The 27,052-nt window shown below is 37.3% G+C and overlaps 1 protein-coding gene across 2 annotated transcripts in view; it reads right to left on the bottom strand.

The window, feature by feature from the left end:
• The window catches only part of VEPH1 (ventricular zone expressed PH domain containing 1), a 217,766-nt gene that overhangs the window by 30,259 nt on the left and 160,455 nt on the right, over positions 1-27,052 (bottom strand). The window contains exons 9-10 of one of the 2 annotated variants that reach the window (XM_077750126.1): positions 21,998-22,137; positions 18,450-18,584 (exon numbers count right to left, since the gene is read on the bottom strand). In XM_077750126.1, coding sequence (XP_077606252.1) covers positions 18,450-18,584; positions 21,998-22,137 — 275 coding nt within the window. The remainder of the gene's footprint in view (positions 1-18,449; positions 18,585-21,997; positions 22,138-27,052) is intronic. The other variant, XM_077750127.1, reaches the window with a different exon arrangement.

A 27,052-nucleotide genomic window follows, 5' to 3' on the forward strand; every position in this document is an offset into this window, starting at 1 on the left:
AGAGGCTTTCTTTTTCTCCTTTGGAAGTCAGTTAGTAGCATAACCATACTCCTCAGCCATGTAGGTGACTTTGTTGGGGGCGAGGTCCTTCTCTTATTTCCCCCTCACTATCCCTGATACCACTCTCATTCCCAGATGCTCTTCCCACATCCCCTTTACAGAGGTGCTCATGCTTTTGAGTTTGATATATTCCTTCAAACGTGTCTGGATTCCTGAAAGATATGTAGTAGTGCTTAGTGTATTTTTCATTTTCATGTTATGCCATGGACCATATTCTATTTCTTTCTTGTTACTCTCAAGATGTGTACATGGCATCATGTGTATACTTAGTTCGTTGCCACTACTGCCATACAGTGATGTCATAGTGTACATCTGCCGTGCCACATTTTATTTAACCATTCCTCTAGTGAGAAGCACCAACTGTGCCCCATGTTTACACTTACATGAACCATGTAACAATGAATGTCCTCATACGTGTCCCCTTGTGGATGTATGAATTTTTCTGGGATAATCATTCAGAAGTGGAATTGTTGGGGGCACCTGGGTGGCTCAGTTGGTTAAGCATATGACTTTGGGTCAGGTCACGAGCTCGTGGTTCGTGAGTTTGAGCCCCACATTGGGCTCTGTGCTGACAGCTCAGAGCCTTGAGCCTGCTTTGGAATCTGTGTCTCCCTCCCTCTCCGCCCCTACCCCACTCTCTCTCTCTCCCTGTCTTTGTCTCTCTCTCAAAAATAAACACGAAAATTTTTAAAAAAAGAAGTGGAATTGTTGCACCACAGGATATGTTTAAGACTGCAGAGAAAAATTTTTTTTATGTTTCTGCATACTTTGGGCTTTCTGAGAAAATTTTACTAAAACTTGGGACTCGGGCTAAAAGAACAAGCTTGAGAAGTTAATTTCTAACTTATTAGAAAGTAAGAGATCATTTAGAGAGATTAATCTTCCAGAGATAAATGGAATGTGTTTACATCGCAAGGTGGGGATGAGACCCAGGATTTGGAGACATCTCTAAGCTGTCAAGCTGGAGACAATGGTCTTATCCTTCCCCTGAAGAGATTTATTTATATCCCAAAAGGTAGTAGAACCCAGAATCCTTCTTAAGGAGCAAAAATTTTTCTCCCTTCCTTTCAGATAAGTGGGGGTGCTGCCCCCCCCACCATATAATTATCCAGATTTATAGTTTCAGCATTTCTTTTCCTATAGTATGGTCCCTGGTATGTGTAGGATGACACCTGCCCAGGATTAATAATGGAAGCAAAAGGGAGTCAGTGAGGTTATTAGCTATAAATAATCTGCTCCGCTCCAGAAATTTTGTTTGCATGAGACATTAAAAATGTAATATCATGCATATCCTTAACTTCACAAAGTTCTATTAAATTGCTTTTCAGAATGATCCAATTTACATTCCCACCAGCACAATATGAAGAATTTCTTTTCTGCATCACAATGGAAGGACTTTTTAGGCTCTGAAAGTTCTAGAAGGATTACTATCTAACAGTGCTTTCATATATCTGAAATAGGCCATGCTTTTGGTGACCACAGTCATATTGGTCTGCTTGCATCAGGGACTGGCAGTAGTCTCCAATGGCTCCTTAAACGGCTGCTTTTTAAACCAGAGGAAAAATCAACCACATTTCTGTGGCAAACATTGCATTTTTCTTCATTTTTCTTGCCTTTTGCTAACATAAGAAGCATTCCAGGTTCCAGGAATCAGACCACCCTTTTGAGGTACAATTATTTTAGTACACAAGTACATATCAACATGTGGACAGGGGCCAGTTTTATTTAAGAACTGTCATTTTGTTGATGTGTTTACTTTTCGGAGCAGTTACAATGAGGATAAAATGGACTCTGCCATGGATCTTTGGAGAAGGCATTGCTTCCCATGATGTGAGAATTTCAAATATCTCCATTTAGTCACTCAACAGGTAGAGCACGGCACTAAGCACTAAGCACTGATGAAGTACTAAGAGATCAAGGCAATGTGATGTTGAATTACCCCTCATAGAGAAATGGGTAAAGCAAACTGGTCTATTTACACAATGGAAAATTTTATGGATCCTAAAATGAACGAGCTAGCTTCACATGTGTGAACAGATAGATACATATTTTTTTAAATTTTTTAATGTTTACTTACCCGTGAGAGACAGAGAGAGAAAGAGCATGAGCAGGAGAGAGGCAGAGAGAGAGAGAGAGACACAGAATCTGAAGCAGACTTCATGCTCTGAGCTGTCATCGCAGAGCCCAAAGTGGGGCTTGAATTTATGAACCGTGAGATCACGACCTGTACCAAAGTTGGACACTTAACTGACTAAACCACCCAGGCACCCCAAGATAGATATATTTTTGAAACATGATGTTAAGCACAGAAAGGATATTGCAAAAGATATGTGCACTATGACAACACTTATGTAACATTTTAAAACAATAGTACAAAAATATTCATGGAAATAATACACACCAACCTCAAGAGAATATTTGCAATTTCTGTTTTTTGCTAAAGGGGAATATTTGAAGTAAATATGGAAGAAATGTAAACATGTCTTCTATCTTGTGGTGGGAATGGGTATCATCTTTCTGCACTTTACTGAATTTATGAGCTATGTCATAATATAATAAAAAATAAAAGTGAGACAGAGAACACAGTTTAATGAAGCAGAGACTGGCCAGGGTTAGGATCTATCAGGAAGAAAGGTTCTGTACACGGGAGGGAGGTCTTCTTTGGAACCCCTCAAATCTCTTGTAGGGAACTTCCCTTATTTGGCCTGTATGAGGCTGGCCTTAGTGGTGAAAATCAGTAAAGGACCATCTCTTTCTCCTGATTTTTGCATCTTAGTCTATGTGCATTTCTGCTTGTTGGGGGTATCCACACTAAAGCTTCTTGTAATCTCATTCTTCAAACTCAGGGACAAAGAGATAAACATAAAATGCTAAGTGTTTTATTTCAAAGCGTTGATGTTGCGTCATTTTGTTTTAGAAAACGAAATAAAGCAAACCTAAAGCGTGCAAACACTAGCTTCTGTCATAGGGAAGTGTTATGGAATAGATTAAGCGACACATGATACATAGAAATAAGGGATTTTTTTTTTTCTGCAGAGTGGTATGGCATAAAGAATGTAGGTTTTGGAGACAGAAGATCTGACTTTGAGCCCTGCCACCACCATTCACTAACAGTCCTTGGGAAATAACTTAATTTCCTGGTGCTTTGGATGGAGTTCTCCTTCTGTAACATGACTATGATCGCAAAAATATGTAAATCTTTCCAAAATGAATGACTCATTTAAGAAACACTGATGTTAGGCGTCTGAGAAACATATTTTGTTTTCTAAAAGCAAGTAACACACTTATCTCTCTTTGTTAGTTTGTTGTCAAACCTAGGAATATTGGATGTAATGAGATGCAAACATAGAAGGATGTAATGCAACGCAAACATTTGAAAGGGGAGTAATGACATGTGCATGTTTGATGGGACCATAATGAGATGTACAAATAGAAATGCACATAGAAATGTGCATGGGCAAAAGTGTAATGAGATGCATAAATGGACGGATGTAATGATGAAGCCATTTGGAGGGGGATGTAATGTGATTTATAAATGGAAGCATTAAATGGGAAGGGTGGAAAGGGCAGGTTGTGATAAGAAGCAGAGAGAAAGAATGCAGTGCTATGCATGAATGGAGGAGCTAATAATATGTGCATGGTGAGGATGTAACAAGATAAAAATGGGATGGCATAATGAGGTTCACAGATGGAGGGATGTAATGAGCTGTGCAGAAAGGAAGGAATCATGACAAGCATAAAAGGAAGGATCAATGCTATGAATAAAGAAATGGGCATAAGATGTGGGAACTGAAAAGAAAGGCAAAAAAAGGGGGGAGACACTGGTGAGGGGATGGGAAATAACAAGGTGGGCAAATGGAGCACTAATGAGATGCTGAAATTAAAGGGTGCAACAAGGTGCGCCCATTTGGGGAATAATTAGACACTAATATATAGGCTTATAATGAGGTACCTGGGCCCTGATCAGACACAGGCCACAGCTTCAGTTCTTAGAAAGTAAGAGCAGGGCCATAAAGATATCTAAATTGTTACAAATCCAAAAAAGAGAAAACTAAACAGGTGATTTAACCACAGCCTCAAAGGTTATAAAGCAATGATATTACAGATGCTGTTTATGGGGCACTCACTGTGCCAGGTGCTCTGCCGGGTGTTTAACTAGATGCATCAGCTCATATTACCTTCCTAGCAACACTATTAGGCAGATGGATTTGTTCCTAGTTTATAAATGAAGAAGTTAGGCTTTAGTGAGGTTAATCAGCTTGCCCAGATTCCCAGAACATGTCCGTGGGAGAGATGTGACTCAAGCCAAGTCAGTTGGATTCCAGTTGCCTTTTCCTCTCTTCCTGTATTTCCATAAGGGGCGCCTGGATGGCTTAGTCGGTTAAGCGTCCGACTTCGGCTCAGGTCGTGATCTCGCGGTTTGTGGGTTCGAGCCCCACATGGGGCTCTGTGCTGACAGCTCAGAGCCTGGAGCCTGTTTTAGATTCTGTGTCTCCCTCTCTCCCTGCCCTTCTCCTGCTCATGCTCTGTCTTTCTCTGTCTCAAAAATAAAAATAAACTATAAAAAAAAAGTTGGTGGGACCTTCTGCCTCAGAATCACTTGGATCATATGTCAGAAATGCAGAGTCCCAGGTCTATCCCCAAAATTACCATTTGTGAGATCCACAGAGGTCCCAGAAACTTGCATTTAAACAAGGTCTCCAGGGACTCTTGCATGGACTAAGGTCTAAGAACTACACAGCAGCACTGGAGGGGGGAGGGAGGGGCGGGGTTCTAATGCTTCCCGTCAGCTCTGGTAAAAGGTCCTGAAGAAAGGGGCTCACACTCAGCATGAGCAATTTGGGATGGCTACAAGGGAGACTTTGGAAGGAATGAATTATCAGACCCTGAAATGAGCCATCAAATCATTCTACTGACTATATTTAGCAAAGAACTTAAAAAAGAAGGCCCCTATCCCTAGGAATGGTCATTAGTAGTAACCCCAAATTGTAGTGAAGATAGTATAAAACAATGCAATAATATATTGAAAATAATTAGACTTTAGGAAATATTTGTATACTTAATTTAAAAAAAATAAAGGTTACTTCGTAATCCCTAAAGGAAAGAGGGTGATGTGGTAATACCTCCCTAGCATCAAAAGTTTGCTAATCTACATGCAATATACAGGATCTTAAAAAAAAGGCAAATAGTGCCACTGACTGTTCCCTTTCTTGATATGTCTGTTATTGAGATACCTAAATTGCTATGATTTTTTACATCAAAAATACCAGGATTTGATATTTTGAAGTGAATGTTAAACTTGGGTGACTACTCATATTTTAGTGACACGGCTCTGCTCAAAACATTTTCCAAAATCTCTTCCAAAAATATTTTGTAGAGTATATTCAGAAGCCATGTACAAAAAGTTTCATTACTTTAGTGAAACCCAGCTTTCAGTAAATAATAACTATTATTCAGTATGAGTAGTCTCCTTTTATAAATGTTTGGCTATTATGAAAATAGATCTCAGTTGCAAAAGATGAAACCTTTGTTATTCATTTTGTTTAAGGGGTCGTGCAGAGGAAGTACAATAAAGTGACACTAGTTACCATGTACTGTAACTACCACACTTCCTCTTTGCTTGAAAAAAAGTGCTGTTTGTTCCAATAGTTTAGTGTCCAGTGTTTGTAGGCATTCCACAGTATCTGTGATAGCACTGAGGAAAAAAGTACAATATTTTACTCATGCACTGATCATTTAAGAAAAGAACCCAAATGACTATTGGATTGAAATAGACTTTTCAGAGGAGCCGCATACCTCTGTTCCCCCAGGAATAGAGTTATTTTGTTAACTATCTTCTAAAGTGTGTGTGTGTTTTTTTTTTTAAATTTCCTTGACTGATGCAGAACATCTGGCTGACTGTGAAGGAATGTTCACTACAGTAGTAAAATTGACATGCTTCATTATAGGACAGTTTGGCTTGTGAAAAATGAAGGAAATACAATACATGTGATAAACCAGGTTTTAAACTATACTAAGAAAACATTTCTCCTGCCAATTTTAATTTCTTTAAAAAGGCTTACATAAAGCATACATATAATATGTGTGGGTGGTACTCAGGGAGATACCAATAGTGTGTATTAATTAGACAAGTATAAGGATAACAATTTTCTCATTTTTAAATAGATAGTAGTCACTTAGGTTCAATGTGTTTATAAAGTCATGTGCAATTGCTTAATATGAGTTGTGTGTATGGAATTGTTTAAATAAGGAGTCCTATAGGTTGTTATAATGTATAGCTCTTAAGGGGAAAAAAAGAATGTGAATGAAGGTAGAGACAGTATTTAGGGAGGCAAAGTTTAGAATCTGGCTGGACTTCCAAACCCTCTGGTCCTAAGGCATCAATAAAAGTCATGCTTATAAAAGTCTCCAGAGGGTGTGCTGCTGTCAAGGACTCTCTCCACCTTGGAGCCTGTCTTCTTATGTTAATCACGTTGATCTCTGATGAACTATTATGTGGCTATGGTGGAGAAGTGTGGGTCTACCGATAGCACAGAAACTATGATAAAAGCTCATCTTGTGCTTAAGCTAATACTCTCAAAGTGCTACCTAGCACTGCAAGTCTCACACACGCAGCAGGGAGTATGGCCACAGTCGCAGCTGGCCTCATCTCGCCTGGTGGCCACTGTCTGTCTGCTTTTGCCTTGGCCAGCAGTGCTATGGATGAGCTTGCGCTCTTGTTTCTAAGGGGAGTAGTAGAGCATGGGTTGGGGCTGAGAGGAGAAGCAGAGGGTTCTTGTGAAGAGAAGCTCAGCACAAATCCATCCTCTTCCTTATTCAGAAAATAACTTTTTGGGGTGCCTGAGTAGCTCAGTCAGTTAAGCATCTGACTTTGGCTCANAAAGAAAATAACTTTTTCCCCTGGGCTCTGAAGACCATCTTTCTGTTTCTAAAATTGGGTTTCCTACATTCTTTTTCTTAGTCTTTTAAATCTTTTCTTTTTTGGTCAACATCTTGACACCTCTGTCTTATCAAAGATTTCCCCTACCTTGAAATCTTTCACTGCTTAATTACCACTCAACCAAAACACAAAAGCTCAAGCTTGGATGAACTATGTTTTAGCACCTAAACAGCTGATCACTACTGGCGAAAATCATATTTCCATTTTTACTGTAAATTAAAAAAAAACTTTAATATTTATTTATTTTTGAGAGAGAGAGAGACAGCATGAGTTGGGGGGAGGGGGTGCAGAAAGAGAGGGAGACACAGAATCCAAAGCAGGCTCCAGGCTCTGAACTGTCAGCACACAGCCTGACACAGGGCTCAAACTCACAAAACATGAGATCATGACCTGAGCTGAAGTCAGACACTTAACAGACTGAGCCGCCCAGGTACCCCTCCATTTTTACTTTAAATCCATGACTGTAGATCCAAATGGATGTTTCTCATGGTCTGAAAGTCCTGCTGTAGTTCCCTAGTGAGTTCATGGTTCCTTTGTCTGAGAATTTCATTTTAGACTTTCTTTCCTCACACTTCCTATATTCCATCCCCCCTCCCCCATCACGCTTTCAGCTGGTGGCCTCACCTCTTATGTCACTGAAAAAGATGAAAAGTCATGAAACAGAACTCATTCATCTTTCTCCCATCAAATCTGGGTCTGTGTGCAATCACTTCCTCTCATCTGTTCATCATCCTCACCTTCTCTGTTGTATCATCCCAACACTTGCAAACATGTGCTGGAGGCTTCCATTCTAAACCACCTCCATACTTCCTCGATTTACGAACCCATTCAGCTCCAGCCTCTAAAACAGCTCTCTACACATGCTGTCTCCTTCCTCATTCTTTCTTCCTCATTTCTTCGCCAACTCCATTTTGAACCTTGCCTTTCAAACTCCATTAAAACTGCCTTTTCCAAGTTGCCCAATTGGATGGGTACTTTCTTGTACTTTGCTGCCTTGACCTGGCTGCCAAATCCCATTCACTTTCTTGCCATCTCTTTCTTGGACTCTCTTGAGATGTGTGACCACGATACTTTCTGAGTTTCTGTTGTCTTTCTGCTGCTCTCTGGATTCAGTCCTTCACTGGCTGTCCTTTGACTGTCTTCCAGATTGCTTCAATCTTCCTGTGATTTTCACCACCTCTGTGCCAACAGAGCCCTCGTCTGCGGCCTAAACCACAGAATTGTCTACTAGACAATTACACTGGGACATCTCATACACATTTTATTTATTTATTTATTTTTAATGTTTTTTTTATTTCTAGGAGAGAGGAGAGACAGTGTGAGCAGGGGAGGGTCAGAGAGAGAGGGAGTCACAGACTGAAACAGGCTCCAGGCTCTGAGCTGGCTGTCAGCACAGAGCCCGACGCGGGGCTCGAACCCACGAACCGCGAGATCATGACCTAAGCGAAAGTCGGACGCTTAACTGACTAAGCCACCCAGGCGCCCCCTCATAGACATTTTAAATTTAAGATATTCAAAAGTCTCCCTCACCCTTACACTCACCCATTAGCTTGCTATGTCCCTTTTACCTCCAAAATTTATACTGAATGTGTCATTCATTTCTATCCCTGCCAGGACCATCCCAGCTCAAACTACTCTCTTCTCTCATCTGGGTGGGCGATAGATTCCCTGATTCTACTTTTGCCCCTTTCTCATCTAGCCTTCACATGGGGACAGAGTGATTATTTGAAAATAGACTGGGTAATAATGTCTGCTGCTCAAAACTCTTCAGTGACTTCCCATAGATTGCAACAAAATGTAAGCTCCTTGCTGTGGCTTATAAGGCAGAGGTAAATTATCCCAGACCATGTTATTTGGTCTCTCTGATCCTCCCCCACTCTTGTTCTCTCTGTCTCTCAAAAGTAAATAAACACTTTTAAAAAAGTTTTTTAAAGCCAAGACTTGAGTTTTTTAAGTTTACTTATTTATTTTGAGAGAGAGTGCAAGCATAAGCTGGGGAGGGGCAGAGAGAGAAAGGGAGGTAGAGGATCCCAAGCAGGCTCCATGCTATCAGCAAAGAGCCCAGTGTGGGGCTCAAACTCACGAACCATGAGATCATGACCTGAAGCTGAAATTAGGAGTCAGACGCTTAACCAACTGAGCCACCCAGATGCCCCAGCCCAGACTCTATTTTAATGTCTACCATACTCCCAACCAGCTCTGTCTTTGAGCCAGGCAGGTCCCAGACATTTGCATCTGTGTCTACATTCTACCCTCAATCTTCCCTCTCAACCTCCTTGCCTTCAGATTTCTATTATGATTTATATTCTCATGGAGCTTACCTCTTAATCACTAGGTTTTATTCATACCTTGTTATTTTTATTTTTTTCATCCCTTTACCTCGCCTTTGCTTCCTAGATAGTGCCAATCAGATTTTCCTGCTTCTCAGCCTGCAGCCTAGAAGTCCTCACCCCAATCTAGGCTTTTGAAATCACAAACCCAATTCCCATTTACCCCATCCTCACTAGATTGCCCTGAAAGGGAGGGCTCAGCATAACTAATCTTTCTCAAACACCACGATACACCCTGCTCTCCCTCGAGGCTGACCTACAATACTTGTCACTTACATCACACATGTAGACTTAAATTTCCCTTAAGAACATGAATAGTTAGGGGCGCCTGGGTGGCTTAGTCGGTTAAGCGTCCAACTTTCGCTTAGGTCATGATCTCGCGGTTCGTGGGTTCGGGCCCCGCGTCGGGCTCTGTGCTGACTGCCAGCTCAGAGCCTGGAGCCTGTTTCAGTCTGTGACTCCCTCTCTCTCTGACCCTCCCCTGCTCATGCTGTCTCTCTCTCTCTCTCCTAGAAATAAATAAAACATTTAAAAACAAAAAACAACAAAGAACATGAATAGTTATAGCCTATATATAGTTAACCGACTCCATACTTGTGCATTTATTTCCTCGAGCACTGTATTAACACTGCAACTCAACACATTAAATCTAAGTCTTGGGGAGCATCAGAAGGTCTCCTTTTGTTATACCCAGAATTGGTGCTTCAGTTTTATTTATGCTTTGACACTACAGCCAATTACCCTGGGACTTGTCAAGTATGTTTGTAGCAATGTGGATTGAAAACAAATCTCCAAATGTTAGCCAGATGGGGCATATTTTATTTCAGCAGTAAATTTAAATTTTTTTTTTGTTTCCATAATGGACAGTTTTGAGACCTCATTTCTATGGCATATGGAATTTCTCCATGCTTTGGGAACTGGAACATGTGTGTCAATAAAGGAAACTTCTCTCTCAAATTCCAATCTTTTAGCAATCCCCAATCAACTTCGTCAACTGTCTGGACCTCTGATAATCAGAACGCCGATCCCTCTGAAGGGCTGGGCCGCACATGCACTAGCATGAAATTACTAATGGTATCTCTAGTTGCTCCCAGAGGCCATGCTCCTCATTTCTTAAGTAAATTAATGGATTTTCTGCCCTCTTTCTAAAAATCTTTATTTTATAATGAAAATTGATGAGCTTAAAATGGATTTTTCTTTAAGTAAACTGCTCATTTATGTATACTTACATAAAGCAATGTAACTAAAAGTCATACTTCTGTAATACATTTTTTCTCTGATTATAAAAGAAACACAAATGTCTAACAAAAGATTTCAAATATGCTAATCCCATCAACCAGAGCTAACCATTGCTAACATTTCAGTATATTTCCTTTTGGTTGTTTTAATGGGCAATCCTCCAAACAATCCTCTTTATATAAATAATTTTTTATCTTGCAATATGTCATTTGACATAGCATTGTTTCATGTCATTAAACATTTCTCATAAATATGATTTTTCATGTTTTCTTAATATTCTTCCATATGGAGACATATATATGTATTTATCCTTAGATATTTAGGCTATTTATAAATAGCTCCACAGTATTTATTTGATGTGCATATCTTGGGTTTTGTACAAATTTCAGATTATTTCTTTAGAATAGATTCCTAGAAATGGAATCACTGTGTTAAAGGATATGAATATTTTTAAGACTCTTGACCTGTATTTCTAAATTGTTTTTTAGAAGTGTTGAAATAATTTACACTTCAACTAAAAATGTGTGTGTACAAACTCCCTTGCTGTAGCCAGAACTGATTATTATCCTTCTAAAAGTGGATTAAAAGAGGGTAATATTAATGTTATTTTAATTTAAATTTTTATATCTTTGACTATTGATGAAGCAGAATGCTTTTTTGAACTGAGTCTCCTTTGAGTTGTTTGCTCATGTCCTTGGCGCATTAATGTTTGACTTGCATGAACCTATGGTATCTTTAGGATATTAAGCCTTGTCTTTCATTATTATTATACATATTTTCATCTTAAGTTATTGTGAATGACAGGCTTTTTTAAAAATAAACTTTATATTTTCATGTAGTCAAATCTATCAACACTCTACTTTTAGACATTACTTATAGGTTTAATTATTTTTTTTTAAAAGCTAGAAAAGCATATACAAAGGATAATGTAAGAAATACCCCTTTACTTGCCATATTAATAAATACTGACATTTTGCTTGATTTTTTAGAAAAAAAAATCCAGATGAAATTGAGATTTCCTTAATTCTCTTTCTAGTAATATTTCCCTCTCTTCTTTACCCACTTCTATTATCAGGAATTTTGATCTGATTCCAAATATGGTATATTTTTCCCACAGGTGTATGTACCGATAAGCATTCATAATACTGCTTAGAGTATAATAAAAAATCTATGTAAGCTACCATGCTATTTATCATACTTTTGCAACTTGCTCATTAAAACTTAATATCCTTGGAGCATCTGGGTGGCTCAGTCAGCTGAGCAATTGACTTCAGCTCAGGTTATGATCTCTTGGTTTTTGAGTTCGAGACCTGCATCAGGCTCACTGTTGTCAGTGCAAAGCCCACTTTGGATCTTCTGTCTTCCTCTCTCTCTGTCCCTCCCCCACTCATGTTTTCTCTCTCAAAAATAAATAAATGTTAACAATAAATACATAAATAAATAAATAAAATTTAATATCCTTTTTTCAAGACTGGTCCCATGTTATTACATATAGGTCTAATTAATTCATTTTCATTGCTTGTATAACATGATTATATCACAACATTTTCTTCATTTATCTACTGACGGGGGGAACATTTGCATTGCTCCTGATGTTTTGGTGAAAATAATGTTCACTTGACATCTGTATATGTCTCTTGGTGTTTCACCCCAAATGGAATTGAAAGATAATAGGGTAGAGGAGTTTATTGCTAGATTGTTCTTTTTAAAAGGTTATAAAGAAAAATTGTCTTAAACTTTGTCTAGGATAGAATATTTTTGTGTGTTTTGATACAAAACTTCTTTGTGGTAAAAAAGCAATAATTATTTTTGATAAAATGCTTAAGCATTTTTCTGGTAAGCTTTGAGTAGTACTAAGATTCTGGGTTTAAGAGAGAGAAAGCACAAGTGGGAAAGGGGTAGAGAGAGAGAGTCCCACGCAAGCTCTGTACCACCAGTGCAGAGGCTCAGTACGGGCCTCGGATTCATGAACTCTGAGATCATGATCTGAGCTGAAGTCAGACACCTAACCAATCGAGCCACCCAGGTGCCCCACAGTGGTATGAAGATTCTAAAAAGCTAGTTACTCATCCTCCTTGACTGTTAGCTAGGGGTCATATACGAATATAATTAATGATTATATATTTCTTAAGTATGTTTTTTTCTTTTTTAAGTAGATTAATCTCTTAATCTACTCTTGTTATACTCTTATTTGTGGCATATGAACATTCTTGTTTTTTCCAATTCTTGGCCAAGATTTGTATTGTCACAGTTTTTTATTCTTGCCAGTCTGATCTTTATAAAATGGCATATCATTTTAAAATATTTAAATCAATTATTTCAGTGAGTGAGACTAAACTTTTTTTCTTATCTTTATTGGCCATTTGAGTTTCCTGTTGACTGAATTTTCTGTTCACATTCTTTGCCCAGCTTTGTCTTGTGTTGTTTGTCTCTTCCTTGTTGATTTAGCAGATTTTTGGGTTAATTACACATATTTCAAATACCTTCTCATACCTTGTGCTTGCCTTTTAATTTTGTTATAGTGTCTTTTGTAATACAGAAATTTAAACATTTATGTAGTCAAATATTTATTTATTTTTCATGATTTCTGCTCACTTATATCTTAAGACATTCTTTCTTATCCTGAGGTCATAAAGACAACTTTAGATATTTTCTTCTAATTATAAGGTTTCATCAATTACATGTAGGCTTTGAATCAACCTGGAGTTAAGTTATCTATACAGTGTCTTCTTTATTCTTGAGAGAAAGAGAGAGAGAAATGCTGGCCAGAGAATACGAGCTAACCTTTATTGAGAAATCACAACAGTGACCACTGTTCTGAGGATTCTCTATGTATTAACTTATTCAATCCTCAAACAGCTCTATGAGGTAGAGTAAATATTATTGCCATGGTACAGATAAAGACACTGGAATGTGGGGCCAAAGGCTTTAGAACTGGCAAGGGGCAGAGACAGATTTTAAAGCCAGGAAGTCTAGCTTCAGAGCCACACTTACCTACTCTGCTAGATGTATGAGTCAAGATAGGGGGGTTATGCTGCAGTAATACCAAAACCTTAGGTTTTAGCAAATCAAAAGATTGTAGTGGGTCTGGATGGCTCTCCAGAGCAGCGGTCTTCCATGTGGTGGCTCATTATTCTGTGTCCATCTGCTGGCAATTTAATATCAAACTCTGCTTCTATAATCACCATGGTAAATGAAAAAAGGGAACACAGAGACTCATGTAGTTGTTTTTAAATGCTTCTGGGGGGAGTGACACATATCCTTTTTCATATTTCATTGGCTAAAGCAAGTCACATGGCCAAGCCTTTCTTCAAGAGGCAGGGAAATGTTATCTTCTTATGTGCCCAGAGTAGAGAAGAATCAGATACATCGGTGTCACCTTGGCACGTGCTCATGTTTTAGCTCTGCCATTGACTAGTTGTGTGACTTTCAACAGGTCCCTTTGCTTCTAATTTTAATATTTGGAAAATGGCAGCATTCACTTATTTATTCAGGTGGTACCCGTTATTTATTGAGAGCCCAGTGTATGCCAGCTACTGTGTAACCCTGCAAATGCAATGGGAAATGGGGTGCAATTCCTGCCCTCAAACAGTTTTCAATTTATTAGCTACCTTACTGTTGATCTTTAGTTCTAAAATTCCACTGTTAAAAAGCAATCACAATAACAAGCCTTCCAGAGCATTACATTCTAGAGACTCAGGCATTTCCTCAAGAGTTTCTTCCTTTTTTGGTGACGTGAATCCACTTGGCTGCAGTGTTAACTCATTTACAGAAACAGATATACACATGCACACCACTTTCAAATTGCTGGTATGTATATACTGGCACATGTGGGGAAAATAAAGCAGACTTTGGATTATTTTCACAGCTATTTTGAATTTAGTGAACAGAACACATCATAAAAAAACAGATGAAAATCAATTTGATTGAGAAATACTTATGCAGATAACTTTGGTACATAATACACATTCTAGATATCAAAGTGGTTTTTCATTACTTACGAATAAACAAAATTACAAAACTAAAGATTTCAAAACCATTTTGACTTGCAGCTAATTTTTCCCTAGAGGAATATTTATTGGTATAAAATAGAAGAAATATGAAGAAGTATATTTGTAGATATGCACAAAACTGGTTTGCCAATTTAAAAAAAAAATCTCTGAGGACTTGAAGCAGCCTGCCAAGTTTTAATTTACTAGTTGCCTGCAGTTAAAACACCGTTTTCATGAAAAATTTATAAGAATTTGAGGTATTTTCTTTAATCATGATGCAAAAGTTTAATATTTGAATGAAATATGCAAAAAAAATTCCATTCTACTTTGCATTGATGCAATTATGGCATTTCCTTTATTCTTAAAACTGCAAGTCTAATTCTTAACCCAAAGCCAAAAAATAGTGATGCAATAGTTGGATGCATCTTTAGTATCTCACAGACCATTCTAAATGAATTTCTGATTAATCATACTCATTTGTCATCCTTCTTATAATCCTTCAGCACTTTGGAGGTATTGAGTTAGTTTCACAATATAACAGTTTTTGATTAATTTGCTACTTGTTCATACTTTGAACTTATTTAACATTGGTATACCTGCTCCTCATCTAATAGTAAAACAAGGACAGAGACCATGATCGTATACTCTCAGAACCTGTGGAGTAAGCATCCAGTACTTATCCTGGGCTTTTCTTAAAGGCAAAATAAGAATAATTGAATCTTTGAGTATGAGAAGAGCTTAGAGAAGCTGGTTATACTTACCAAGGAGAGACCAATAACCATTCTCTATTTTCATTGTATGTATTTTCCCTGATTGATCCAGTCTATGCCATGACATCAAGTGCTAACTTATGACTTCTAAATCCATGCCTCCATTAATGGGCTTCATCCTGAGGCCCACACAGGCATTTCAGCCACCAACACCTGGTTATCTATACAGATAAGTCAGACTCAAAATACATAATTAAGAATGCTTTATCTTCTTCCTCTAACTCAGCTTCCTTTGTGGTCTCTTTTTTCAAGATGGTGCCATCATCCATTTAGCCATATGAAGCACATGCAGTCATCCTTGGTTCTTCCATTTTCCTTATTAAGAACCAAGTCCTATTGGTTTTACTTCTTTAATAGCTCTTGAATCCATCTTCTTCCTACAACATCCAATTTTAGTTTAGAGCTCATTTCCTACCTAATTCTAGTAGTAGCTTCCTAAATGGTTTCCCTATTTCCAGATAGGTTTCTTCAGATTGTTTTCTCCATACCCAAGGCCTATGACTTTTCCTAGTGTACATATACTGATGTAATCACTGATGTGATTGTACAGTATATGTACACTTCCAGTTTCACTCTATTTGGCAAATGGCTGTAGTTCCATATTCTGGGCTTTCCCCCATGGGTGTCTGCCCAGGAGGTCTCAGTCAATTGTGTCCAGAGTGTTGCCTCTGTTTCCACACTCCTAAAATGTTGTGTCTCAAGTCATACTTGTTTGTCTCAATAGAGCTCTTTTTCACCCTGACCATGCTCTCTCTCTCCTGTCCACATTATTTCCATTTCCTTGCTTTGTGGCAATTGCAGAGGACAAGGAGATGAGGAGAAGGAAGGAGGAAGAAATAAAAAGCACTAAAGAACTGGAGCCCAGTTTCCTGATGCTCTTTCCCTTTCAACCCTAGAGTCCATGGTCTTTTTTTGTAAAATGTTTCCTATTCTATACCACTCTGAAGATTTTGTGTGCCTCTGAATGGACTGTGTTATGTCAGTCTGTGAGCCTCAAACAACACTATTGAGAATTTGGCTAAGCTATTCCATTGTATTGCAGCCTTGGCATCCATTTTGTTTGGCCAAGTGGGCTGTAGGGGCCTTAAACTGACACTAATCCCCTCATGCACAATCATGCTCTAGATAGCAGCTTGTAGAGTCACAGACAAATACACAACCCTGATATGATGCCTCAAATGGCTCTTGTGATCAAGTTTCTTCTTGTTCCTACGGCCTTCTCCTGATATGCCTGTTAGATAGACTCTGGTGAGGATTATAGAAACCTACTTTCTGGTTTGAATTGATAAATCTGGCCTTATCTTGGGAACTCCAAAGTCCTTTACCTGTAGCTGCAATAAAGGAATGAGTCCCAGGTCCTGCCTCTTTTTCTGCCTGTACCTTGCCTTGACCTCCCCATGTAGTCCCTCAAGGTGGGCCATGTACTTCCCTCAGAACCTGTGAGTAATCAATTTCTCTATTTCACTTTCTCCTGTGGTCTGTTGTTGAACTGGGACTCACCATCTGGCACCATGTGCTCCATTTAACAAATGTTAATTTAACAGTCATAACAGGCAATGACCCTGTCTACCAGTATCACTCTGTCCTTTCAAAGATTACCACATGAAAAAGCATTAATTAATCATTTTTTTATAATGGTGAAAGAAGTTAAGTGAAAGAAGATAAAATTAAACTTAAGAAAAAGGCAAATTGTTTCAAGGCAATTTTGAATGCTAGTTTAAAATAATATGTTCTATGGGTGCCTGGGTGGCTCAGTTGGTTAAGCATCTGACTTCCACTCATGTCAGGATCTCACAGTTTGTGAGTTTGAGGTGGCCCCCCCCATCATTGGACTCTGTGCTGACAGCTCAGAGTCTGGAGCCTGCTTCAGATTCTGTGTCTCCCTCTCTTTCTCTACCCCTCCCCCACTTGTGCTCTACCTCTCTGTCTCTCTCTCAAAAGTAAATAAACATTAAAAAAATTAAAATAATATATCCATTATAATGCACCAGAAACCATAAGATACCTAGGAATAAACCTAACCAAAGAGATAGAAGATCTGTATGCTAAAAGCTATAGAAAGCTATAGAAAATCATAGAAATTGAAGAAGACACAAAGAAACAGAAAAACATTCCATGCCTATACTACCCAAAGAAATCTGTACATTCAATGCAATGTCTATCAAAATAACACCAGCATTCTTCACAGAGCTAGAACAAGCAATACGGAAATTTATATGGAACCATAAAAGACACCAGATACCCAAAGTAAGGTTGAAAAAGAAAGCCAAAGCTGGAAGAATCACAGTTTCAGGCTTCAGGCTGTATTACAAAGCTGTAAACATCAAGGCAGTATGGTTCTAGAAGAAAAACAGACACATAGGTCAATGGAACAGAATAGAGAACCTACAAATAGACCCACAAATGTACGGCCAGCTAATTTTTGACAAAGCAGGAAAGAGCATCCAATGGAAAAAAGAGTCTCTTCGATAAATGGTGCTGTGAGAAGTGGACAGCAACATGCAGAGGAATGAAACTGGACCACTTTATTATACCATACACACACACACACACAAATTCAAAATGATGAAAGACCTAAATGTGAGACCGGAAACCATCAAAATCCTACAGGACAAAAGTGGGAGCAACCTTGTTGACATCAGTCACAGCAACTTCTCACTGGACATGTCTCCAGAGGCAAGAGAAATAAAAGCAAAAATGAATCATTGGTACTTCATCAAGATAAAAAGCTTTTGCACAGCAAAGGAAACAATCAACTAAACTAAAAGGCAACTGATGGAATGGAGAATATACTGGCAAATGACATATAGGATAAAGAGTTACTATCCAATGGGGCAACCATGTGGCTCAGTCAGTTAAGCACCTGACTTTGGCTCAGGCCATGATCTCATGGTTTGTGAGTTTGAGCCCCATGTCGGGCTCTGTGCTGACAGCTTGGAGCCTGGAGCTTGCTTTGGATTCTGTTCCCTCTCTCTCTCTGCCCTTCCCTTGCTCGTGCTTTGTCTGTCTGTCTGTCTGTCTGTCTGTCTCTCTTTCTCTCTCAAAAATAAATAGGCATTAAAAATTTTTTTAATTTTAAAAATAATAAAATACCATGTGCAAGGAAAGAAACATTTACCTTCTGCTGTGGAAATGTGGATTCCATCATGGCTGTTTCAAAGCTGTGAGCACCCTCTGCCTGGGTCTTCTCCCACAGAGTTCTGAGAAATTGCACAGAACGACTCTGTATAGACAGGGGCTCAGGAAACAGGCTCTGAAAGGCATTAATGAGAAAACCATAACATTATCTCTTGTCCTAACAATATTGTGATTGACTACAAGGTACTATTTAGGCTTGGTTTGAACTTCAACATGGTTTAAATTTAAATAAAACGACAAATCTTATCTTAAAGATCAAACACAAGACACAATTTGGGCTTTTCATTTTTTAATAGAAAATTAAAATTACTGAATAGGACTCCAAGGCAGTTGTAACTGACCTCTAAATATGCCTGACCTCTGTAACACAGTGTTACCTCAATCAATTCCCAAACATGGTACTTAATTGGAAAATGGTTAATATAAATATTCATATTTATTTGTTCAAAGATCTGAAAATTATGGTATAAAATTAAAACTAGAGTACAAATATCAAGTTTATTTATACAGAGTAGATCAGGAAGGCTAGAAATTAAATGACTAAGAGTTCATCATGCAACAGCTCAAATATCAACAGTATGGGGGGGGGCGGAGACAAAACACATTTAATCCTAAAGGATATAAGGGGTGACTATTCCTAGAGCTAATACTGTTAAGTTCTGAAAAATAAGATTATTCATGTAAAGAAAATCACATGTACAGCTACTTCATTCAAGTCAATGAAAATAAAATTTTCAAAGGAAGATTTAAGTTGTTTATATATTTACTAATCAATCGTGTTTAACAGTCATTTAAACATTGTGATATAATATCTATAAGGTGAGAAGTATTTTAACTCAAGGGAACAATTTCATAAAAACATTGAACATAATAAAGGGCACAAAATATTATTTATACACTTATAATACCCTATGTATTATCCTTTATGTGTGAGGCATTGTAAAATAATGATATTGGCCTATAAAATTTTATTTTCTGTGTCAATGACTGTCTAAGCATTAGTTTATGAGAATTTAGGTAGTTTGTGTGTACAAGATTTCATTTTACTAAGTGAAAACTAATAAGTTTTCCTAGAAAAATATAATTATTATTATCACCAAGATAGGCTGTTTCTTATACTGAGTGGAGAAAGTTGGAGGATCTTATTCTGCAAATAAGTAGCCTATATATTAAAAAAAGGCTAAGAGCCATTAACAGATTAATTATACAACCCATAATGTGGACACATCTAAGAGTTTCTTAATTAGTATCAGAAACTTACGCAGCATATGATTTTTCACTTAAAGAAAAACAGGGCCTGATTTAACTAATCACCATTCCAAAGAGGACCATTTAGATTGGAATCTGTGAAGTTGAGAACTCCATGAATGTGACAAAGAAAAAGGAAGAGTCTGACTCAGAATATAAGGCTAGTACTGGGTTTGTAATGAAAAAGTCAAAGATTTGATTTTTGTTTAACCCCAACTCAGGATTAACCCAGACTACACAATATCAAATGTGTGGAAAAAGAAACAGTAAAATTAACAAAGAAGAAAAGCAGCATAACTATAGATACTTTTAAGATTTTGCTTAAAGAAAAACATAAAGAATCAGACTATATCAGTAAAATAAGACTGAAAGGGCAGAAATAAAATCAAGTTTTAGGTTTATTTTCTGAAAATTGACAAGTAACAAGAATAAAGCCAACAATGAAACCAAATACAAAATCACTGATGAAAACTATTTGAAAAATATAAGTAAAGTAGAAGGTCATTTCAAGAAAATAAAAAAATCAATGCCGGTTTTTATATTCACATATAATTTGATTCACATTAAAATGTGAGTTGTTGTCTATGAGATATTATTAAGCATTTTTTTAAATAAAAAGGCTCCACATAGGGAAAGATGGTATTCCTAAGGCATGTCTAAGCTGTCTCCTTTCTTTTTAAATTTTTAAAAATGTTTTTATTTATTTATTTCTGAGAAACAGAGAGACAGCATGAGCAGGGGAGGGTCAGAGAGAGAGGGAGATACAGAATCTGAAGCAGGCTCCAGGCTCTGAGCTGTCAGCGGGGCTGATGCGGGGCTGGAAGTTGTGAGATCATGACCTGAGCCGAAGTTGAATGCCTAACCGACTGAGCCACCTAGGTGCCCCTCTTTTCTTTTTTTTTTTTTTTTTAATTTTTTTTACATTTATTCATTTTTGAGAGACAGAGTGAGAGTGCGAGTGAGGGAGAGGCAGAGAGAGGAAGTCACACAGAATCAGAAGCAGGCTCCAGGCTCTGAGCTCTCAGCACAGAGCTTGATGTGGGGCTTGAATCTATGAACCGTGAGATCATGACCTGAGTCGAAGCTGGACATTTAACCAACAGAGCCAACCAGGCACCCCTAAGCTGTCTCTTTTCTTAATTACTATAGCTCCATTTTATGATTATGATCTATTCAGAATTAAAAATTCATTATTTTCTCAATAAACTTACCTTTTCTTTATAAAGAAATGTAATTATCTGGTTGGTGACTTTGATAGGGGTTCTGATATTAGTATTTTATTTATTTTTTAAAGCTTATTTATTTATTTTGAGAGAGAGAGAGAAAGTGAGCAGGAGAGGGGCAGAGAGAGAAAGGGAGAGAGAGAGAATCCTAAGCAGGTTCCATGGTCAGTGCAGAGCCTGATGTGGGGCTTGAACTCATGAACTTTGAGATCATGACCTGAGTAAAATCAAGAGTTGGCTGCTTAACCAACTGAGCCACCCAGGCATGCCTGGCCTAATTTTTACCTATTTTATAATATTGATGTTCTGATTTTTCTGCCTTATCCTGCTCCTGCCTGCAACTCCACATTTCATTTTTTAAAACATGTGCTACTAGGAAAAGACCATAGAGACCACTGAATGAGGGGTCAGGTGGTCTGAGTTATGCCTTTAATGTTCTTATCTGTAAAAATGATATCTGATATTCCTTCTATTATTAACATTTTATAATCTATATTTAAATCCTATGTGAAAGTTTGATATATTCAAGATAAGTATTTCCAAATATTCAAGAATCTCATTTGATGTTTAAATCTTTGCATTAAGTTGAAATTTCCTCTGTATGTAATTTCACCTATATACATCAAATCCATGCGGGGAAAGGTGGCATTCCAGTATCTTAACAATGTCAAAAAGGATACGTTGACACCAAAATTAATTGGAGATTGAATGGTTGTGGAGAAATAAAGACAAACTCTACATAAAGGAAGCTATTCCTCCAAATAAGCTGTTTTTGTTATTGTGTAACAAAAGTATTCTCTCTTGTATTTTTCATTTTTTTTAAACTAAGAATATTCATGATATTAACAGGTTTGGCCTCCTTGATACTAATCCAAAGTCTTTTATAAAGAAACTCTCCTAAATTAAGGAAAACCCATGTTAAAAATTACTAATGAAATGTGTATGCACTGCTGTTATTTACATATGAACTCTAGTCAAAGAATAATCAGTAAAAATGATTATACACTCATACCCCACCAACTTGCTATGCAGTGATGACGAGCATGGATATACACACCTGCTGAAAGAGGAACATGATCTGGATCCATGGCTGAGGTTCTTGGCTGATGAGAATAAAACTGGACTTACTGTAGAGGCAGTAATGACCCTTCAGGGAGCAGGTAAAGAACAACTTTGCTACACAACTTCTAACAGAATCTAGAAACAAATAGACATAGCACTAAACATGGATTCTTCCCAGAGTTATACTTTATACTTCAACATACAAACACCTTTAGAAATACATTCTTCAGCTTTTGGTCTGTGAACCAATAAATCCAAACAGCTGTGTATTTGGGGGTAGATCCATTTCATGGAAAGCAGATTCAACTAAAGATGCAACAAATTATAGTCTTTCTATCCATCTTTCCCTTGTTTCAACTAATAATGCATGAGGAATCTCCAAGCAACTCACCTGGAAGAAAGAAAACCTCTTGCCAATAAAAAGAGAGAGATACAGTGTCATTTCCATCTGATTGGGCACTTTGAAATGATAATGTGGGCAGGATAAGCAAATGCATGGAGGAAACCCAGGCATTTTCTAGGCGGTGGACAGTATGACATGAACCAGTTACACTGTTCTCCTGGTTGTGCGGGGGCCACAAAGACAGCCCCCAGAATAACTCAGCTGCAGGTGTGGCTTCCTATGAACTGGCCTGGTCTGGTTTGAAAAGTTTATTTCATAATGAAGAGGTTCAGCAGGGAAACTTACTGAGATCATCTTTTATGGATAAGAAGAGGGGGAGGATGGTGGTGGCGGCATGGAGCAGAGGTGGCAAGAAGCCACTTAATTTTTACACCCTACAAGATGGGTGTTACTATTTTTATTTTAAAAATGAGGAAATTTAGTGTATTGGTGGGTCAGCTTAGTGAACAACTGTGAAGACCTTATTTACCACTATGACGTTGGCATGTGACATGCAATAGGTGCTTGAAAGGGCATCTAGAAAGATGAACGATGCTCAGGGATCCAGAAAAACTCAAGTCTGCCCAATCTGGGACAGAGCCAGTATTTGAGCTCAGCTGAACTGATGCCATGTTAGGATGCTTTAGGCTCTTCCATACTGAGAATTTTGAAATCTATCATTTGATAATGCACAGGGTATTTATTCTTTCAGAGTTAAGCTGACATTTTAAATGAAATATTTTGAAAATCATTAGATTTTAGTATATGCTACTTTTAAAAATGGAAATATAGGTTATAATTTATTAAATGTTGACGGGGACCCTAATAAGAATGCATTCAGTCCCCACCTAAGAGAGTACCCTGGGTTCCCTAGAGAATGGGGAGGCTTATCTGTGCACTATAATAGTTCAGGTGTGAAGCAATAACAGGCCTTTCAGGAAGAGTTTGGAAGAATTAAAGATGAATGGCCAATGACCTGTTAGAGGAGAAGGCATTAGAAATAAAATACAGCCACAGGTCAATTTAGAAATATATCAGAAATCTTAATAATTAATCACGTTCTGTGATTCTAAAACATTGGTATGGAAGAGGATGCTTTATTGAAGTTAATTGCTTCGGGGAATTAAAAAATTGGGTTCAGCATTCAATATCCTTGGATAAAATCAGAAAGCATTTCTGCATTCTATGGATGAATGGATCATGAGATGTAAAGAGTGACTGAAGGTCCAGTGGAAAAGACGATGAGGCCCTTCAGTGAGAAAGAAACATGTCAGAGTATAGAATTGCACACAATATTGGCTTAACATTGCCCTACTAGGAATGTTTGAAAATAGTAACTAAAAATATTTTGGTACAGATGTTTTGAAAAATTGAGTTTAATCAATACTAGAGAAGCAGGAGATCAAGTATTCCATAAGAGTACACACACACAAATGGTATTTGGAATACATCCAGCTGTGATATATATGCTGAGACAGCAATATGTTTTGAAACCAAGCATTTTAAGTGTAGGGAACATCCAGGAAAAAAATCACACAAGGCATGAAGTTTAAGGTAATTCCAGGTAGTGAGATTAGTGTATCTGCGTCGTTACGATAGTTTTTCTTCTACAGTTGATGTCCAAAGGGTTATTTATTTTTATAGAGTAAATGTTGAGGGCCATGCTTTACTTAATATAGAACGCTTTGCATATTCCACCAAATCTGATTATTTCTTTCTTTTGGTAGATAACAGCTTATCTTTATAAAAAACAGGATTTGCTGTGGTCTTTATAAATACTGAAGTTAATGTGAACATCAATAGTTATATAATATAATGTATTATAAGTTGAGATATTCAAAATATATACATCACACACATGGAGAGATTTAAAGCTATGATACAAAATACAAGATCAGGTTTCAGTTCGAGATGGCAACATAAGAAAAAACTCTGAACTCACTTTCACCATGGAGTACAACACACTACACCTATTAAGAGAACTATTCTTCCTGAAGAACTGAGGGCTGACTGAACAGCTACTGAATGATCGAAGATAGAAAGAATGTCAAGAGAACAGCAAGAGAGATGGAGACATGCCATGGTTTAAAAGATATATAGCTGCAGCTCCAGCCAGCTGGCAAAAGTCACCAAGCACAAACAGTCTGCATAAGGAACACCATATACAAGATCACTCCTAAACTTTAGAAATAGTCATTTCATCTAATACATAGAGACAAACACAAAAAAATTAAGCAAAATGGAGACACAGAGGAATATGCCCTAAATGAAAGAACAAGAATAAAAACCTCAGAAAAAGAACTAAATGAAATAGAGATAAGCAATATGCCTGATAAAGAATTTAAAGTAATGATCACAGAGATACTCACTGGATCAGATTAAAGAATGGAAGAATGCAGAGACCTTCAATAAAAAGATAGAAAATGTTAAAAAGAACCAATCAGAATTGAAGAGTACAATAACTGAAACAAAAAAACATACTGGAGGGAATCAACAATAGATAAGAAGATATAGAAGGTGTATCACTGATCTGGAAGACAGGGTAATAGAAAGCACACAAGCTCAACAGCAAAAAGAGAAAAAGAGTTTTTAAAATGAGGATAATTAAGGGCTCTCTTGGACAACATCAATCCAACAAACATTCACATTATAGAAAAAAAGAGAGAGGTGTAGAAAATTTATGTCAAGAAATAATAACTGAAAACTTCCTAACCTAGGAAGAAAAATAGACATTGAAGTCCAAGAAACACAAAAAGTTCCAAACAAGATGAACCCAAGGAAGTCTACACCATAGCACATAATTAAAATGTCAAAGATTAACGATAAAGAGAGAATCGTAAAAACAGTGAGAGAGAAACAAAAAGTTACCTACAAGGGAAAACCCATAAGACTATAAACTGACTTTTCAGCAGAAACTTTGCAAACCAGAAGGGAGTAGCATGCTATGTTCAAAGTGCTGAAAGGAAAACATCTACAACAAGAAATACTCTAACTGGTAAGGTTATAATTCAGATTTGAAGGTGAAGTAAAGAGTTTCCTGGACAAACAGAAGAGATGAAAAGGGAAAGAAAAGGAGAAAAGGAAAAAGAAAAATTTTTTCTGTTTCCTTTAAAAAAAAATGTGTTTGAACTTAAATAATCTTTAAGTGAATATGGACTGCTATTTACTTAGGGTATTATATATGAACCTCATAGTAATCACAAATGCAAAACCTATGATAAACACACAAAATACAAAGAGCAAGAAAGCTAAAAAAAACACCCCACTGCAGACCACTATAGTTGATCACAAAGAAAGAGAGCAAGAAGAGGAAAAAAAGAACTACAAAAACAACCAGAAGACAAAAATTTTTAAATGACAATACATATCTATCAATAATTACTTGAAAGTAAATGGCCTAAATGTTCAATCAAAAAACATACAGTAGTAGAATTGATCAAAAAAAAAAAAAAAGACTCATCCATATACTACCTACAAGAGACTAACCTCAGACCTAAAGATACATACAGACAGAAAATAAAGGGATGGAAAACATTCACCATACAAATTGAAGTGAAAAAAAAAATCTGGTGTAGTAATACTTATATCAGACAAAATATACTTTAACACAAAAACTGTAATAAGAGACAAAGAAGGGCATTACATAGTTAGAAAGTGACTAATCTACTTGTAATATCTACACACCTAAGACTGCAGCACCTAAATACATATAGCAAATATTAATGGACATAAAGAGAGAAACTGATAGTAATACAATAATAATAGGGGACGTTAACACCCCACTTTATATCAATGGGCAGATCATCCAGACAGAAAATCCACAAGGAAGAAATGTCTTTTTTTTCAAATGTTTATTTATTTTTGAGAAAAAGAGCAAGCAAGGGAGGGGCAGAGAGTGAGGGGGACAGGGAGTCCTCTGCGGGCTCTGCACTAATAGCAGAGAGCATGATGTGGGGCTCGAACTCATGAGCCTCAAATTTCATGACCTGAGACGAAGTCAGATGCTTAACCGACTGAGTCACCCAGGTGCTCCAGAAAAAAATGTCTTTGAATGGCACATTGGACCAGAGCAACATAACAGATATATACAGAACTCTCTGTCCAAAAACAACAGAATACACTTTTCAAGTGCACATGGACATTCTCCAAAACAGATCACATATTAGGCCATAAAACAAGCCTCAATAAATTGAAGAAGACTGAAATCATACTGTGCCTCTCAATCACAGTGTTATGACACTAGAAATAAATCACAAGAACAAAACTGGAAAAAACACAAACACATGGAGACTAAACAGCATGATAGTAAACCAATGGGTCAGTAAAACAATCAAGGAAGAAATTTTAAAAATAAATGAATACAAATGAAAACACAAGGTTCCCAAATCTGAGACAGTAAAAGCAGTCCTAAGAGAAAAATATATAGCAATACAGATCTACCTCAAGAAATAAGAAAAAAACCTCAATAAGCAATCTAACATTATGCTTAAGGGAACTAGAAAAAGAAGAACAAACAAAGTGCAAGGTGAGTAGAAGAAAGGAAATAAAAAATATCAAAGTGGAAATGAATGATGTAGAGACTTAGAAAAAAACAATAGAAAAAAATCAATGAAACCAAGAGCTGGTTATTTGAAAATATAAACAAAATTGACAAATCCTAAAGCAGAC

Source organism: Crocuta crocuta, unplaced genomic scaffold, assembly GCF_008692635.1.
Source record: "Crocuta crocuta isolate KB4526 unplaced genomic scaffold, BGI_CrCroc_1.0 scaffold19, whole genome shotgun sequence".
Classification (NCBI taxonomy): domain Eukaryota; kingdom Metazoa; phylum Chordata; class Mammalia; order Carnivora; family Hyaenidae; genus Crocuta; species Crocuta crocuta.